The sequence below is a fragment of the Myotis nattereri genome, assembly GCF_964212035.1.
Source record: "Myotis nattereri genome assembly, chromosome: 13".
Taxonomy (NCBI): domain Eukaryota; kingdom Metazoa; phylum Chordata; class Mammalia; order Chiroptera; family Vespertilionidae; genus Myotis; species Myotis nattereri.
Window position 1 is genome coordinate 22,229,616 of NC_138088.1, and position 19,501 is coordinate 22,249,116.

General features: G+C 37.4%; 2 protein-coding genes across 3 annotated transcripts in view; one reads left to right on the top strand and one right to left on the bottom strand.

The window, feature by feature from the left end:
* The window catches only part of CTNNA3 (catenin alpha 3), a 1,265,562-nt gene that overhangs the window by 357,670 nt on the left and 888,391 nt on the right, over positions 1–19,501 (top strand). The window lies entirely within an intron of this gene.
* LRRTM3 (leucine rich repeat transmembrane neuronal 3) overlaps positions 757–19,501 on the bottom strand; it is a 157,653-nt gene continuing 138,908 nt past the window's right edge. For both annotated transcript variants that reach the window (XM_081105054.1, XM_081105053.1), the window contains one exon: positions 757–1,748. In XM_081105054.1, coding sequence (XP_080961180.1) covers positions 1,539–1,748 — 210 coding nt within the window. In that variant the 3' untranslated portion in view covers positions 757–1,538. The remainder of the gene's footprint in view (positions 1,749–19,501) is intronic.

A 19,501-nucleotide genomic window follows, 5' to 3' on the forward strand; every position in this document is an offset into this window, starting at 1 on the left:
AGTTTTATATTTAAAAACACACAAAAGAATGTGTGACTACCACAGATAAAATAGAAATATTTTCAAACAGTAACCTGTGTCAAGCAAATACCAGAAACAAGTTGATTATTTCAGCATCTAAAAGGTCAGGTATTCACAATTTGATTTGAATTAACTATGTAATACAATTTTATAATGAACATATGCTCTGGGGAGGTTTCAAATTACTCTGGGTTATTTTTCAGGTAATCTGGAGGTGAATCTCATTATGATGGTAATATAAACAATTTAGAACATATTGGGATGCTTATAGTCTCCTTGCATTTAGATCAAGTTCTCCACCAAGGCTCAAATCTATATTGAATGAGCTGTAGATGTTTAGGCTCCTTCCCCAGGAGAGAACTGATGTGGCACACAAAGATTAAAAATTCCTGTATTTTCTTTGAAATGTTCCCAAAAATATAGCCTCACATTTCTAAATGAGAAGTTGTCTTTAAAACCAGCCACATTTTGCCGTGCCTGATGATTATTTTTAAGTAAACCACTTTGGTTAAATAGGAGAAAAATTGCTACTGTACATTTCTCCACCTTGGCCTGAAAAGAAGACACGTAACAAGTTTTTGTTTGGCACTGACAGCTGCACCTTTTTAATGTATCAAAGACTGTTGCTGTGGTTACGGCCTTTGTTTCCAGTGATGTTTTGTCCATGCTTCCCCTTCCACCCTTAACAATGGGTTACTCCAAAGAATGAAATAATGAGTCATTCATTCAGAAATATGTTGTTAAAATATCCCTCTTTATCATTACATTTCACTGCTTAGAAACCAGGCTGTAATTCAAGGCAACAGTTAAGTCTGTGAAGAAGAAGTGTTAAAAAAAATCTTTGATTTTTTTTTTCCATTTATAAGAAAAACCTGCCTATGTAATTGAAGAACTTCTTAACAAGTCTCAACAATGAAACCCTTTTTGGTTAATGTATTATTTCTGGAACAAGTAGATAAAATTCTACGCAGTAAGCATGATAAAAATCGTGCATGTTCCTCACAGCACAGAATTTTAGTCAAGGTTTCTGGGCACAAAAGCAGTAACAAAACAGTCCCTACAAAACGGAGTAACTCTGAATAACACAGGAAATAATTTCTTGTTAATTTAAAATTTTAGAAACGGAAATGTGTAAAGTTTGTAAAGTAAACTGTAATTAAATTATGGTACTGTCCATACCAGTCGTTTGTATAATTGAAATTTTACAATATGAAAAATACATTAGCTCTGTACAGTTTTTACAGATAGGTAGGATGAGTTTAGGAGGAAAAAGATTTTTTTTTTTCTTTCAGGGAAATACTCTGTTTAAGTAAAAAAAAATACTGCACAACTTAGCTAATTACAAAGTATAGACTTGAAACAATTAATGTCTTCTTTATTTCATGAATCAATCTTGGATTTTTAACAGGGGATTTTTTTTTTGTTTCGTTTTTAGAGTCCACACCGAACAAATCTTCCTCATTTTGTCCTTGAGGTTACAAAGTTTGGTGGCCGCCCTCGGCCACCATGTAGCGCAGTTAAGCCAGATGCTGTTTATGATCACTGATGCGGCCGGCTGCCGTGATTGTGCTCAGGTCCAGCTCAGTCTCTAGGTGCGTTTCCATGGTATCTTCCTGTGCCGTCGTTTCAAAGGACTTATGAGAGAGAAGTTCATGATGCACCCCACAGTAACTTATTGTGGGCTGGTCGTATGCCAGGAAGGTTGACACATTCATCGATAAAGGAATCTGGGGGAAAATGACATGAGAAAAGTCAGTTATAAAAAGATAGAGGACTCTGGGGCAAGATCCGAGGACTGTGAAAGTGCTCACTTGACTGATCTCTATGGTGATGTGGCTCAGGTGTCCCCATGCTACCCCACTAATGTCCCTTGTTCTTATCATTGTCAACACAGTGTGGCAGTTTTAAAGTGTGGGATGAAGCTGTCCAATTCTTATCTAGAACCTCCAGACAAATAGTAACCTAAGTGTTTCTGGAAATGCTAAAATCTTCATTGGGAGAGTCAGAAAAGTGCTTTTCCTCACTGGGGTAAAGTTGTGGCTTTAGTCAGAACTAAGAAAACTATTACTTGGTTATGTGTGGAAAGCCAACACCCTTCCCTCCCCCACCCCCCAATCTCCATCCCCTGAGTTTCTGTTCCAGTTGGTCAGAGGCAGAACCTGGAATTTGCATTTTTACAAATTCCCATATGATGCGGGTGCTGTTAATCCACAAGCACACTTGAAAACCACAGCAGAAGAGAATTGTCTATGCAAGTCATTCTGGCTCCTCTTACTCAATAACTTCGTTTTCTCTTATTTGTCTTTATTATTGAAAGTATTACAGATGTCCCCTTTGTTCTCCCTATTATCCTCCTCTGTCCCGCACCCCCTCTGTCCTTCACTACACTGTTATTGTCTGTGTCAGTAACTTCTTAAAAATTTATTTCACCATGAGAATTCTTTGAAACAGTAATGTCTGTGGTTTGGTCCATATATCTAAAATTTAGGTTTAGAGAACTCCCAGGAAGAATCTGTGACTGCTATGAAGGTCTAAAAAGCATGAAAGGATGATGCTAGTTTGAAGGAACCAGTGGTATACATCAGGAAGGGATCCCCTTGCTCACTGAAGTTTAGTGACAAATGCAAGATCTAAAGATAGCTGGAAAAGGGCCAGAGTGACCAGTGTGACAGAAGGAAACATACATGTTACAGACAAAGGGTAGTCTGAAATGTCAGATGTCAAAGTTTAGAGATTATTCTCATGTTTTTCAATAAGACAGAAACTTGTCCTAAAACGTAGGCAGATTTGCAATTGAAAGTGATTCTTAGATTACATCTTAGTTTCTAGAAAATATGATCTATCAGTAAGTAGAATTTAACAGGTAACCATATTTGAATAAATCATTATAGTAGATTTTTCTACTCAGCCTTGATCTCTGTTTAGTATCCTAATTACTAAATCATGATGTCTAATTGCCTTAAATAAAATCTTCTGCCACTCTTGCTTTGTGAGTGGATGAAATATATTTCTGTTTAAGTACTTCAGACTATATTCCTTTCTGATTTCAGCTGAGATTAGAGCCCAAAACTAAGTAAAATATAATGTTTAGGTGTTATTCTTTTATTGATCATTTTCTCCATGTATAAGAAACCTCTTTGCCTCTTCTTATTCCATTCCTTCTCTTCTACTCATATTTATTTCTTCTTCAATAAAAATTGGGTTAGCAAATATTTCTGTTTTCTCTTAAATAATAGTATTCACTTCTTTTGAGTTTGTTTATTTTTAATATGAACATTTTAATGTATCAGGTGTTCAGGGCTTAGTCCTTGGAGACAGAAATGTAATTCAGTTCATCAAATTAAATTCCTGAGTAACTTTATTTTTATGTGGATTTTAAAATTTGAAGCATGTAGTTATCTGATATGTGAATAAAAGACATTATACACTTTAAAAAAATAATTAAGGTGATTGAAAGATCATAAAGAAAATAATAGGATGCTTCCAAAGGTACTCATTTAACGTAAGAATTCCAGGTTTTACAGATGAAATAGCTCATGTAACTACAATATGGTAATATGCAAAAGTAATTGTGTAGCATGAATAGATTTGAGTTATAGGAGAGGATGAAAATAGACCTGTTATTGGGTACATCAGTTTTATATTAGCCTCTGGGAAATCGATGCTCTGTAATGTGTTATGGGTCATATATCTCTAGGATTTTATATATTTGTTCTTATTTGCCATGAAAACTTATGGGTCATATATACTACATCATTCCTGGCTTACTTAGAAATAACTCTAATGTGAGTAATTTGTGATCCCTATAGTAAGGATTAGGACAAATAATAAACCATAATATGTTTATTCTATGTGTCTGTGTGTGCTCGCACACACAATTTACTGCTTGATTTAATATCTAGAGGCCACTGGTACCCAGAGTGCAAGTTCTAATTTGAACCATATCAGTTAAGCTGTTAGCTCTTATTATTTATTAAAATCTTCCACATAATTTCTTTAGAGAGTTTCCTTATTTTTGGATACGTCTTCTTTTAAAGCACCCAACCCTATGGTTATACTTTTTCAATGTCAAGTTGTGTTATTCTATTTCTAAAACTGGGATAGCATTTATAATCAATGTGGATGTTTAACATGTATTTCCCCCCCTGCAATTGAAAGTGATTCTTAAGATAGATTACATCTTAATATCAAGAAAATATGATGTATCAGTAAGTAGAATTTAACAGGTAAACATATCTGAATACATTATAGTAGATTTTCCCCAGGTTGACTTAAATGATTTTAAAAATCTAAGTTAGCACTGGATATATTCATATGTGTATTTATAGGAAATCCCATACATATACACACAATATATAAATAAACACACATATGTTCAATCTTGTAGCCAATTATGATTTTAAAATCATTTAAATCAGGTATGGAAAATGCAGATTTGGAGGATACATTAGTTCTAGTCAAGTGTTATATATTTGTTACTGTATGAGACATGCATGTAGATAGACTATACCATATATAGTACGTATACTAGTCTATGCTGCCTGGGTGGTGTGGAGAGGATCTCCACTGGCATTAAACAAGCACCTCGAGGCTCAGATACAATCCATATACATCCCTTCTTGTCACCAAGTCAGTAAATAAAGCAGCCCCTTCCCCTTCTTCACATAACCATCAAGTGACTTTCTGCTCTTTGTGTCCTTTCCCCTTCCCGGGCTGATCTTGGTGCACTCTGTTCATTCTCTCTGTCTCTCTCTCCATTGGTACCTGCTTCATTTTCACGTGCTGAATCAGGAGCGTTACACAGCCACGCTCTCCCCTGTGGAAAGGGGATGTAACAGGGCAGTCGGAGTGTATGCTTACTGCTCCATTTTGGACAATAAATCACTTAGTTAACTTACGTGAAGATGGCCCCAATATGTTATTTCATAAAATGGAAGTGAACAGCAGCCCTAGGTGCTGGACCAGCTAGGAAGTATGGTTCCAGGAAGGGCAGTAGGAGGTTCAAATCTAATAAGACTCTGCTCCCCAGACCTGGGGTTAGTAGGCTCTGTTTCAGTGTCCATAGAATCTTCTTGTCATGGCTTTCAGAGAGAGAACAGTTTCTTTCGGTGCATGTTGACATAATGAACTATTTATAATTACTTATGGTTCCCTTCACTCCTTTAGGTCATTGTTTTCCAGGTGAGGTAATTTTTCATAACTTGTAGAGATCCAGGGATATGAAAACTTACTCCCCAGAAATCAATATCATCTAGAGTCTGAGCTAAGAAATCATTACATGCTATTCTAATAATGAGAGGTAGTAGCTGAGCCATTATTTAGGAAACTTCCCTTAGGAAAAATTTTGATGCTGCCAAACTGCTTACTATGTTGACATCAATGGTACTTCCCTAAGCAGTACTTTTCCAGTGTCTATCTCAACCCTGACGATATGTACCTTTTACATATAAAAAATTTACCAAGTCAGATGAATAAAATAACTCATTATTAATGGTCTTCTTCCTATTCATATGTCATTTTGAGAATGTTTTTTAAGTTTCCAATTTGTGATTAAGTAAAAATTCTCATTTTAAACTCTATTTACTGCATAAATATCTATGTATATTTGTACAATATATGTGTTATATATGAACATACATATGTGCTGCTCCTCTTCTCATTAGTTGGTTACAATCAATTTATTTTTTTATTGAATTTATTGGGGTGACATTGGTTCACAAAACCATACAGGTTTCAAGTGTACAACTCAACAAACAGTCATCTGCACACTGCATCATGTGCCCTTCGCTCAAAGCAAAGTCTCATTATAAAAATAATTTAAATTAATTACTTAGAGAGTGAGGGGGAGGGAAGGAGAGAGATAAATCATCACTTTGTTGTTGTAGTTATATATGCATTCACTGGTTGATTCTCATATGTGCCCTGACTGAGGATCAAACCCACAACCTTGTTGTATCAGGATGATGTTCTAACTGACTGAGCTACCCAGCTAGGGCTAAAGCAAAGTCTCTTTCCACCCCATTTATCACCTCTTTTCCCACTACCACCTACTCCCAGCCCCCTTCCCTCTGGCTATCACCACAGTGTTGTCTGTGTTTATGTGAGATAGATATATATATATATATATATATATATATATATATATATATATATATATATATATATATAATTAGAGGCCTGGTGCATGAAATTCGTGCATGGGGGGAGGGGGTGTGTCCCTCAGCCCAGCCTGCACTCTCCAGTCCAGGACTGCTGGCTCCCAACCATTCACCTGCCTGCCTGCATGCCTGATTGCCCCTAACCACTCCCCTGCCAGCCTGATCGACGCCTAACTGTTCCCCTGCCAGCCTGATTGCCCCTAACTGCCCTCCCTTGCCGGCCTGGTCACCCCTAACTGCCCTTCTCTGACAGCCCAGTCACTTCTAACTGCCCTCCCCTGCAGGCCTGGTTGCCACCAACTGTCCTTCCCTGCAGGCCATCTTGTGGTGGCCATCTTGTGTCCACATGGGGGCAACCATCTTGTGTTGGAGTGATGGTCAATTTGCATATTACTCTTTTATTAGATAGGATATATATCCTTTCACCTTCTTTCACCCAGCCCCACAACACCCCTCCCCTCTGACAGCTGTCAGTCTGTTCCACATATCCATGCCTCTGTTTCTATTTTATTCATCGGTTTATTTGGTTCATGTATTCCACATAGAAGTGAGATCATATGGTATTTGTCTTTCTTTGACTGGCTTATTTCACTCAGCATAATACTCTCCACCTCCATCCAAGCTGTTGCACAAGGTAAGCTTTCCTTTTTATTTTACAGCTGCATAGTATTCCACTGTGTAAAAGTATCACAGCTTTTCTATCCACTCATCTACTCATGGGCACCTGGGCTCTTTCCAGATCTTGGCGATTGGGTTACAAGCCACTTGTACATCTCTTCTGTTGGATAGCAAGGATTATCATAAGTACAATGCTCTGAGGAAGAGAAAATGACAGTCTACTTTTGAGAGTAAATAATAAAAAGCTGTGGTGTTTATTTTTTCCTTTCTAGAATTGCCAAACAGGAATGCTTGCTTGTTAAGTGTTCTTTCTGAATAGAGTTTTTAGTAACTATAAATATTACTACTGATTATTCTTGAGCAGAATGCTCATGTTGTTCCCATATATCACCGGGGAAATCCTCCATTTTATGGGCCAAATGTTATCTAGCAAGTATCCTACCTCTCTAGGTTGTGTAAGGATGATGCTGTAGGGTTTTGTAGCTATTGTTTTCAGTGATCTGCATATAGCGAGAGAAATGGGCCCAGTCTGTGTTGCTCAGTGGTTGAGCATTGACCAATGGACTAGGAGGTCACGGTTTGATTCCCTGTCAGTTGCGGGCTCAATCCCCAGTGCTGCAGGTATGCAGGAGGCAGCAGATCGATGATTCTCTCACCATTGATGTTTCTATCACTCTATTCCTCTCTCTTCCTATCTGAAATCAATCTATAAAATAAAAGCATAATATGCTAATTAGACCGGATGTCCAAACGAAGCTGGGGCTGCGAGGGAAACCCGGGTCCCGGGTGCCAGAGGGAAGCTGGTGCTGGCAGCCAGGGGAAGGAAGACCTACTCTTGCATAAATTTCGTGCATTGGGCCTCTAGTAAAATATATATTTAAAAAAAAAAAGAGAGAAACGGGCTTCATGAAGGAATTCATTTTTTGATATATAGGCTTTATCACTATCAAGACATTTTTCTCTATTTTATTGTAATTCAGAGTCCTGTTATCTTTTGTTTTTATCTATTAAACTTAATGAATTTTCAGCTCAATAAAATTTATTCCTACCTATCTATAATAAAAGGGTAATATGCTAATTATACCAGACAGCCAAACGACCTTCTGGATGTCCTTCTGGATGACCTTTCAGATGAAGCCAGGGCTGCGAGGGCCAAGGCAAGCCGCTGTGGCTGTGAGGGCCAAGCCCCTTGCACTAATTTCATGCATTAGGCCTCTAGTTAATATATAAAATAAGAAACAGGAATTACAATATTTTTCAAAGTAACAGAGGCATGCCTCAGATGTTGTGGGTTTGGTCCCAGACAACCATAGTGAAGCAAATATTGCGATAAAGGATTCACATGAATATTTTGGTTTCCCAATACATATAAAAGTTATGTTTACAGTATAATGTAGTTGAGAAAGCGTATAGTAACTTTATGCCAAAAAATGTGCAGACCTTAATTAAGAAATACATTTTTGCTAAAGAAATGCTGACCATCATCTGAGCTTTCAGTGAGAAAATGTTGCTGAAAGCCTTGCTCAATGCAAGTTTGCCACAAACCTTCAATTTATAAAAACTGGGATATCTGCTAAGTGCAGGAAATCAGAGCCCAACAAAATGAGGTATGCTGAACATTTCTGTAATTTGTCTCTAAATTTGTCTCAAACTCAGTTCATCATCTCTAGGTCCAATCCACTTCTTCTTCCACATGGTCCCTGTTTTGTTATCAAGTTAAGTCAGTTTTGCTTGAAATCGGACTGCTTCCTGTCCCTTGTTCCAAATGTCCTGTTATTTGCCAGTTACTGTATTGACATCAATTGCTGTGTGTCCATTTCATGCACCTGTTTTTTTCGTCTCTCTGGCCACTATCGTGGCTCCAGATATCACCTTGTTTGCCCTAGTGATGGCATGGCTGGTCTTCCTAATCCAGAGGGTTGCAAATAAAACTCAACATTTGTAAGTTCATTTCTGGAGAAGATTATATTTAACTGAATGAAAACAACATGTAAAAATAGTGAATGCTTTTTTCCCCTTATTTTTTGTTGTGTCTGAAATATTATCCTGTCTTTGGAAAGAAGTGAGATTATATATGTGTGTGTTTTCTGGAAAACTAGCTTTCTTAAGTATATTATTTCATATGTATATATAGCTATGTGTGAATGTTCATACATATATACATACGTATACATGTATATACAGACATACATACACCTGCTAGTAACTTTATTCTTACCTATCTTGATGCCTATACTGTCTGTTTTAGTTACATAAGCTGAGTTTCCAGACTAGCCTTGGATTTTGCTGGGCTATATGCTATTTGATGCGTTTGGGGGATTGGTTAGCAACAATTGTTTCAGTCCTAGTAAACATGAGCTTTCTGTGCAGGCTGGTAGTTTTACTTATAGTCAAAATAGGAAGCTGGGTCTTTGGTATTATTTTTAAGTTTAATATTTCCTATTGGCTAGATTCCCATCTTGAAAACTTTATTATTAATCACTGTTTTGGTTTCTCAGTATTAAGGCAGTTGATAAGATGTGTTATATGAGGAGAAATGGTGTAAGCAGTTATCACACTGCAGCTTGATTCCTTGGCACAATGTCCACGTCAGCTATCTTGGATCCTAATTTAATTTCTGTAGGATTTCTGCAGTGGTTCTCGGCCTAGCTATCTGACTCACTGTGGGCATTTGTTGCATCTCTTGGTCAGTAGGCCTTGGACACATCTCTAACATCTCCTTATTATCATCACTATCGTTCATTGAGCATTTACTGTGTGCTAGCTACCATGCTATGTTTTTGGCTAAGGTCATTTAAAACTCCCAAAGTTGCTGTAAGGTAAATATACTTACCCCATTTTACCATTGAGAAAACTAAGACTTAGATAGTTTAAATAATTAGTCTAAAATCACTCACCTGATGAATTGCAGAAGTGGTGGTCTGACTTCTTAATCTCTACACTTTGCTGCCTATTTATCACTTTATCTCACACTGAGGTCCTGGAGCCCAGAGAAGTGAACACAATATAATGTGTCTGTTGCTATTTAAACACTGTTTATCAACATTTATATCTCATTTCCAATAGGATGAACACCATGATATCCTGTGCAACATCATATCTTTATGATATTGCTTTGCACATTAGGTCTTTAGGAAAGAAACATATAGTTTTTTGTTTGTTTGTTTGTTTTTGGAGTCATGATGTGGGTAGATGGTGACATCTCAAAATCAGGGCTCTCTGCTTCTCACTATGCTCATATTGGCCAACACAAAGTGTAAGGAGAAGGGTCTAATCCCTGAACATTCTGGACAGGAATAGTAACCTTATATATACTCCATGATACAAATATGTGTAATTTTAGGAGTTTTAAAGATGCATTTTTTGTGTTGACTTGCAAAATATTTCTGCCAATTTCTAATTAAATGATGATAGCTTTGCTCTTTAAAAAATATATAAAAAATTAAAAAGCTCAATCACTTTAGTTTGTTTTATATTAAATGATACTCATTTTTTTTCTGTATGCTCTCTCTCTCTCCCTTGAATTTTCAAGGCACTGCCTAGATACTACGTTAAAAATGTATATTTTGAAGTTTGTCTTCTGTGGTCTTTATTTTTGCATATATCTTATCTTATGTTAGATGATGGCCTTCTTGACAGCACAAATCTGACTAATCACATTTCTCTATGCCTGATATTGTTTCACATTGTCCTTAAATGTCGTAAAGCACTAAATATGTGTTTTTTGAATAAATGACTATGTGAATAAATGAATAATAAAGAAAGGATGTTTAATATAGTCTGGGTAGAAATTAAAAACCTTCATCTCAGAAGGTTTTTGACTGGACTTTAGGGGCTATATGACTGAGATAATCTGTTAAAGTCTAATGATTTCAAGACCAGGCCATTACAATTCTAGGCTAGAGGTACAGGGCTAAAATGAATTTTCAAAAATCCACACTAATGATCAGGCACATAACACTTCATTATAATGTTAGACATCCTTTATTTTATTTCAATTATTTAAAAATTTTAATTTAAATGTTTTAAATACTAATATATTTTATTATTTAAAGTAGGAGGTATAAATTTAAAATACATAACACTTCAAAATAATATTAAAAATAAAATAATTATTCTTCATTTGGTGAGTTTTTGCCTCTAAATTTCAGAATGCTATATCTGTGCTTTGTCCTTTAATACCTTCCACACCTGCATTTTTCAAACTCTTGAGTGCTCCCTTGGAGCACGGCCCATGATCTCCAAGAGTTTGTGCACCTGCCAAATTAGCTCTCCCAGTAATGGACTCTGCCCTGATTCCTTCTGTGTTAACCTCCGTTTGATTTTTGTAGTGCCAGTGAAAAGCGATGTTTCTCTTTTACTGAGGCAAGGCAAAATGCCCCAAACTGTTTTAATTTACATGCAAATCCTTCTGCACAGCCCGATGCCTGCTAACTCCCACTGTTGCCAGGTAAAATGATGGGACCCAAATTGAACCTCTGGCTCAAAGGCCCCACTAATCTTGATGCTATGTTTTCAAATCCGTTTCTCCATACTGCTGTGCAATGAGATGCAGTTGCTAATCAGTGTGAAAACAACTCATTTTTCTTTTTCTTTTTCCTGAAAATTGTAGTTACAATATTCCACTCAGGGATCTTATAATCATGATGATGATGATGATATATATATATATATATATATATATCTCATCACCGTGTTCATGGATTCATAGAATCAACCAATCATCAAGATGTCCATACTACCCAAAGCAATCTATAGATTCAGTGCACTCCCCATTAAAATACCAACAGCATATTTCACAGACCTAGAACAAACTTTCAAAATTTCATCTGGAATAAAAAAAGATCCCAAATAGCTGCAGGAATCCTGAGAAAGAAGAACAAAGTAGGTGGGATCTCAATACCAGATATCAAGCTGTATTACAAAGCCACTGTTCTCGAAACAGCCTGATACTGGCACAAGAACAGACTTATAGATCAATGGAATAGAATAGAGAACCCCAAAATCGACCCAAACCACTATGCTCAATTAATATTCAACAAAGGAGGCATGAACATACAATGGAGTAAAGACAGCCTCTTCATTAAATGGTGTTGGGAAAATTGGACAGATACATGCAGAAAAATGAAACTAGTCCACCAACTTACACCATACACCAAAATAAACTCAAAATGGATAAAGGACTTAAACTTAAGACGGGAAACCATAAAAATACTAGAGGAATCCACAGGCAGCAAAATCTCAGACATATACCGAAGCAGTTTCTTCACTGATACATCTCCTAGGGCAATGGAAACTAAAGAGAAAATAAACAAGTGGGACTACATCAAAATAAAAAGCTTCTATACAGCAAAAGAAACCATCAACAAAACAACAAGAAAGCCCACTGCATGGGAGAACATATTTGCCAATGTTATCACCGATAAGGGCTTAATCTCCAACATTTACAGGGAACTCATACAACTAAACAAAAGGAAGATAAACAACCCAATCAAAAAATCGACATAAATAGATGCTTTCGAAAGAAGTCAGAAGAAAGGCCAAGAGACATATGAAAACAGGCTCAAAGTCACTAATCATCGAAGAGATGCAAATCAAAACAACAATGCGGTACCATCTCACACCTGTCAAAATGGTTATCATCAACAAATCAACAAACGACAAGTGCTGGAGAGGATGCGGAGAAAAAGGAGCCCTCTTGCACTGCTGGTGGGAATGCAGACTGGTACAGCCACTGTGGAGAACAGTATGGAATTTCCTCAAAAAACTAAAAATGGAACTCCCATTTGACCCAGTGATCCCATGTCTAAGAATATATCCCAAGAAACTAGAAGCACCTATTAGAAAGGATATATGCACCACTATGTTCATAACAGCACAATTCACCATAGCTAAGATTTGGAAACAGCCTAAGTGCCCATCAGCAGATGAATGGATTAGAAAACTGTGGTACATCTACACAATGGAATACTATGCTGCGGTAAAAAAGAAGGAGTTCTTACCATTTGCAACAGCATGGATGGATCTGGAGAGCATTATGCTAAGTGAAATAAACCAGTCAGAGAAAGATAAATATCACATGATCTCATTCATTTATGGAATATAATGAACAACATAAATTGATTAAAAAAAACAGATCCAGAGACAGAGAAGCATCGATCAGAGCATCAAACCTCAGAGGGAAGGTAGGGGAGAGATGGGGGTAAGGAGGAGAGATGAACCCAAATACTTATATGCAAGCATATAGACCTAACCAATGGACACAGACAACAGGGGGGTGAGGGCATGAATGGGGGGGATGGTGGGTAATATGGGGATAAGGACACATATGTAATAACTTAATAAAGAAATTATATATATATATATTGATTTCAGAGGGGAAGGGAGAGGGAGAGAGAGATAGAAATAGAAACATCAGTGATGAGAGAGAATCACTGATTGGCTGCCTCCTGCATGCCCCACACTGGGTATCCAGCCTGCAACCTCTAGCACGTGCCCCTATAGGGTATCGAACTGTGACCACCTGGTTCATAGGTCTACACTCAGCCACTGAGCCACGCCGGCCAGGCCAACAGTTTATATTTTTAACCTAGGTTTCTATAAATCTGTGAGAATAAAAATCACCAATTATATTAAACACTACAAGATAAACAACAAATAACAGTGTTTCGGACTGTTACAAAAGGAACAGAGGAAGAACTCTGTATCTATGACTAACAGGGCATGTTAGTCTCATACAGAGGCTCTAAGTGGGATTTGCCTGAACACTGGTATTTATGTTTATTTTTCTGTCATGATTTCCAAAATCCTACTTGCATTCCAACTGTCTTTTTCATCTCCCCAGCCTATTCTAGTTTTGGCATTCTTCATAATACAGGCACTACTTTTGAAATGCTGATCTTGAGAGCTTGTCCTGCCTTGGCAGGACTGATATTCCATCTTCCTTAGGGCTTCTCCTTCCTGTTTAGTACCTAGAGGCCAGTACCCCAGAATCCCTGAATCCTAGTACTTGTCTTCCAGTCAAACATGCTTTCAAATGATGTGATTATTTACAGGTTAGCATTTAGTTTCTCTCCAACTTTATTAAATTAATTCAGATTTTGGTTGAAATTGTGTCCAAATTAAATGAGGTAATATTCTGTGCTCATCTGTTAACTTACATAAACATCCTGTATTTGGAAATTTAGTTCAAATAACACTTCCTTTGTGAAAACCCACAGTTGGATTTGATTTTGCAGAGGTGAGCTCCTTCTATGAATTTCTTCAGAATTTACACACACACACACACACACACACACACATCAATATATGCTGTTCCATCCATTCATCCATCCATCCATCCATCCATCCATCCATCCATCCATCCGTCCGTCCATCCATCCATCCATCTTCATATCCATCTGTCCATTGTTGCATACTCTTGGGATCCTACATGAACAAAACCAATTCCCTGGCTTCACAAACAAGCAGTTGTAGAACGCTATTTTTCCTAGGTGTGTGAAGTTATGGAGATTATTGCTTGTCGTGTTTTGTCTTCTCAGAGTTTTCTCCTTAATAATAATCTCTCTTTTTCCCCACAGTTATACCTAGCATTTAAAAATTGTCATTTTCTGAGATTTATTTTCTATTACCTTGCTTTATAGAATGTAGTGTATTTAGTTTCTTAGTAGTAATGAAGAAGCTAACTGGTTTTATCTTTGTTTAGTATTATGTGATCAACCACATACATATGCAGATAACTTTTTTTAACTCTGGCTTTGATCAAACTAAATAAATATATAATATATAAAGAAAAAATGTGAGCTGTTACTTCTTAATAGTTCATATTTTCATTAACAATATAGATTTGAGTTCAAAGTAGATATCAAGTGCAGTTTTTTAAAAAATCAAAATGTTTTAGGCCATATTAGGACAGTAAAATCAAGCCTGAGGTTCATTAACAGTCTTCACTATTATCAGGATTTCCCATTGTTTTAGCTCCTTTTAACATGACTGGACAATCAGTGATATACAAGGTAGAAATATAAAATAATACAAGGTAGGTTTAGAAAGAGTTTTAATATATATAATTCAGGGAGGAAGGGAGAGGGAGAGAAAGATAGAAACATCAATGATGAGACATAATCATTGATTGACTGCCTCCTGCGCGCCCCTTACTGGGGATCTAGCCCACAACCTAGGTATGTGCCCTCGACTGTAATCAAACCTGGGACCGTTCAGTCCACAGGCTGATGCCCTATCCACTGAGCAAAACCAGCTAGGGCTAGTAAGAGTTTTTATTATTTTTTCCATAGGTTTTATAATTTGCACTGCTAACCAAAACCTGAATGACATGAGATGAGTGATAAAGAAAAGGATGACCCTTAATTTATAGACATATTCTAGATAGGTCTGTATAGGACATAGGCTTCTGTGAAATTTTTAATTTTATACCATTATAGATAGATAGTAGTATTAATTCACCATTTTTATTGTTATTTTAGTATCTCTTATCAAAGTATCAGAATTTGAATGGAAGAACTGATCATGAATCTTGTAAAAATAAGTGATTGAGGAAATGTATGAATTAGGGTATCTAATTTAATATAGTAAAAAATGATTTTTTATTTTCTCATGGCTACTAATGAAGCTCTCCCTTAAATGATCCTTAGAATAGAATTATAAATTAATTTTTATATTAATATATTTCTTAATATGTGATTCACTCTCTTCAGATTTGGTTTTAAAATCTATTAATGGGTTTCTGATATTATATGAGATAATATAAGCATATTCAATATTATATATAATTTATAATAATGTGATATGTAAGCATATGTACATATTTTATGTATATAACATTCATAGATATATATACAAACACACACATATATCTCCAAGCTTTGTGTGTTTGTATGCACACATTACCAAACACACACACACACACACACACACAGTAATGGTTAGATAAATTTTTTCCCAGTAGGAGCATTTGGTATTTTCTTCCTGTTATCCTTTCTCACTAGTAACTATTTGTGGAATTCTCACTCCAGGCACAGAATCCTGCCAAATATTTGAGGATAATTCAAGGAGCAATGGATATAAGGACAGATTGCCTACTATCCCTGAGCTTGTATAATCATTCAGAATATGCGAATAAAAAGTTAAAAAATCCTAGGTGAACTTGAGCTTAGTCATGAGTATGGATACAAAGCGAGGATGCTGGCAGTGTGTGGCATTTTGTGCTTGTTTATAGGAAAACGCTGGAGCCCTTGGTTTTACCTTCTCCCTGAGAAATGTCGTCAAAACAAGGCAACTTTTCTTTGAATTGACATTAGCCTTGGAAAAAGATCATATTCCCAACTGAATTTACCATGTCTCTCTCTCATCCTAGTAGAAAACTGATTAGATTTTCTTGCCTTTTATCTTTCTTCTTCTCTGCATATGCTTTTTTATCTCCTTTAATTGCTTATATTTTAATAAAATATTTGTAGCATTTGTAAGTAAATCAAACTCTTAAAAGTATGAAATAGGAACCACTCCAAATGCCTGTGGGGAGAACTAATGTGTTTTGAATGACATTTATTTTTAATAATTTCATAATTTTTTATTATGGGACATGGAATTGAGAGGCATATAAGTGACAGGTTAGGGGGAACACTACCCAGTTTATTAATAAATGTACTAGGTTTTGTTGTGTTGTAATCACTGCCTAGTATCTGAATAATGCAGGTTTTCTTCCCTTATTCTGAAGGGAAATTTAAAAATATAAATTAAGAACAGAAAAATTCTAGAAAATAAGAGCATTTTACTTATAACTCAACTGTAGTTAAAATTCCAAGGACATTGTTAAAACATTGTGTTGAGGTAGACAATGAAGTAGGGCCATTCTGTTCTGGGGTTGAGGAGGCTCGGAAAAAATTAGACTATCCATTTTAGCACTGAGACAATATTTCCTAGATGTAGCCCAATGAGAGAACATTGAAAAATTTATTAGGTCTATCTGCTCACCATGACATGGATTCCTCGTTTGTCACAGTGTGTTCAGTGAAAAGATATCTGTGTGGCTTATTTTTGTGCCGTGGTGCTGGGGGAACGTTTTAGACCCTTTCTTTGTACTTGAGAGCATTAACAACGTGGTAAAGAAAGGAAGAATCTTTCTCTAATAAATTGTATCGCTCCTGAGGGTATTTAAAGGGATTCAAAGTTCAAGAAGTTTAATAATGCAGAAGGCTTTACACCAGGATGCTTAGTGGTCCCCTGAGCCCGTTTGACCCTCCCGATCCTGAGGTGCACACCTGCTTTATTGTCAGAACACACAGGTGGCTTCTGTCGGAATGTGTGACTACAGCAGAAATGCTGCCTGGTTCAGCGTTCCAGTGACACCCCTGCCCATGAGCACTTCATGAACATAGGAGGCAGAAGGCTCCCAGTCACCAAAATCTGGTCAATCCCTTGACTCATAATAATGTGGTCTGTCCCCGGGGCCACCCTGGTTTGAGGATGCTTCTACCAGATCCAGGACTGATAGCTGATCTTAAAGATTTCTTTCAGCACCCAGATTCTGAGATGTTCTTCTCTGTGCTGGTGCAGAATAGATATTTTACTTTATCTGAAAAACAAAACACGTGTGTTTTGGGGAGGAAAGTCCCTTCCTGGAAATATTTCCACCTCATTCCTTCAGGGATTTCTGTTCCTGTAGGCCAGCTGTTATTCGGAGACTGCATCCCGAAGAGGCCTGGGAAGTAACTGAGAATTCGGGGGGAAGAAAAGTGATTCTTAACGCCGGAGTGCGGGAAATGCATTTCTAGAGACTGGGGTCTTGAGTGTAGCCCTTTTCAGAAACTGCTTGGGGGTTTAGGGTTTTAATCGTATGCCATGAGTGATATTGATTAAGCATTTTCTGCCTTGCCCATTAGCTTTCCCTTCTGCTCGGTGCTGCAGTGAAATCACGATTTGTGCCATGGAAATCACCGAGGCAATAAATCCAGCACTTATGACTTCGATGCATTATTGAGAAGAGAGCACAGATGGACGATGAGGGAGCAAGCAGTTGTTCAAACCAACTAATATCTTTGATAATTAATAAGTGTACCAGGGGAAATGAACAGTAAATGAAGGAGTAACTGATCTAATTTTTAACTAAAACGCAGCATGAAATTCTCTTATTTGTGATTTTTTTTAACTCTCTCCATAGCTTTGAAAGAACACCTTTTGGTTCTTGAGACTGCTGACTTCAAACTCAGTGACACTGTAATGGAAAAAGAGTTGACATACTCCATGCCATCTGCAATCACTCTGGGTCCAGTTTAAACTTCTAGCCACGGCAGTATGAGTATCCCTACTTATTGAACGCCAGATAGGTTTCAGGAACTGCACTAGGTACTGGTAATCTATAATAATAAATGCATAGTATGATAATTAGACCGGACATCCTTCCGGACGACCTTCTGGACAAAGCCAGGGCTGTGAGGAAAGCGCAGGTCCCTGGTGCCTGCCTGCATCTGGAGAGAAGCCCGAGTCCTGGATGCCAGAGGAAAGCAGTGCCGGTAGCCGGGGGAAGGAAGACCTACTCTTGCATAAATTTTGTGCATCAGGCCTCTAGTTAAAAGATAATTGGAGCATGGTTCCTGTTTTCAAGAACCTCCCAGTCTCTAAGAGGGCTCCATGCAGGTAAACATGAACAGTGAGTAAGCTCAGCCTTTAACGCGGTTGTTTATGCACCCGCCTCAGGAAGGCATGATCAGCTCTGCTAGGGTTGGGTGAGGGAAGGCCTCAGAGAGAAGATGGAGCTGAGCTTTGAAGGAAGAATAGGAACTCACTAGGAGGAAAGCAGCAAGGCCATTCCCGCCACAGGCACTGAGGCATGAGGCAGCACGCCTGGTCCTGGGGGACTGGAACTCAGAGGTCAGGAGCAAGGGGTGGATATGGAGGAGCAGTAACAGGACACATGCATGTTATAAGAATACAGCAAAAACAGTAGGTGGGAGATGATGAAGGCCCCAGGTCATGTACCAGGCACTAACAATGGGGATGGAAAGAAAGGGACAATCTCCATCTCATATTAGGTGGGTGACCTTGGGAAATTAATTAACCTCTCTGAGCCACAATATTGGTTTTTGTTCAATGAATATAATAATCCCTACCTTCCAGTTTTGTTGTTAGCACTGAAGATAATATATGTGTGTTTCCTGGAATAGTAAGTTCTCAATAACCAACAGAGATGATTATAATATTGTTCCTGATTGATTGAAACACTTCATCATGTCCTTTTTCTTTTTCTACATAGTTCACTGCTTGCCACTCTCATGGCACTGTTCAATATATAGCTGAAATGAGCTCAGGGAATTAAGTATTTTTTAAATGCTGCTGCCAACAGTCATTTTTTCAATAATGATTACTTGTTGCCACATTAATCTGTACTTGAGATAAAATCAAATTGAAGGGCTCAAAAATTTATAAGCTCTATCAGAACTAAAGGAAGGGCAGAAACATTTGGACATTATTGGAATGGCTGACTCCGCAGTGGTTCTCAACCTTCCGGCCCTTTAAAACAGTTCCTCATGTTGTGACCCCCAACCATAAGATTATTTTCATTGCTACTTCATAACTGTAATTTTGCTACTGTTATGAATTGTAATGTAAATATCTGATATGCAGGATGGTCTTAGGCGACCCCTGTGAAAGGGTCGTTTGACCGCCAAAGGGGTCGCAACCCACAGGTT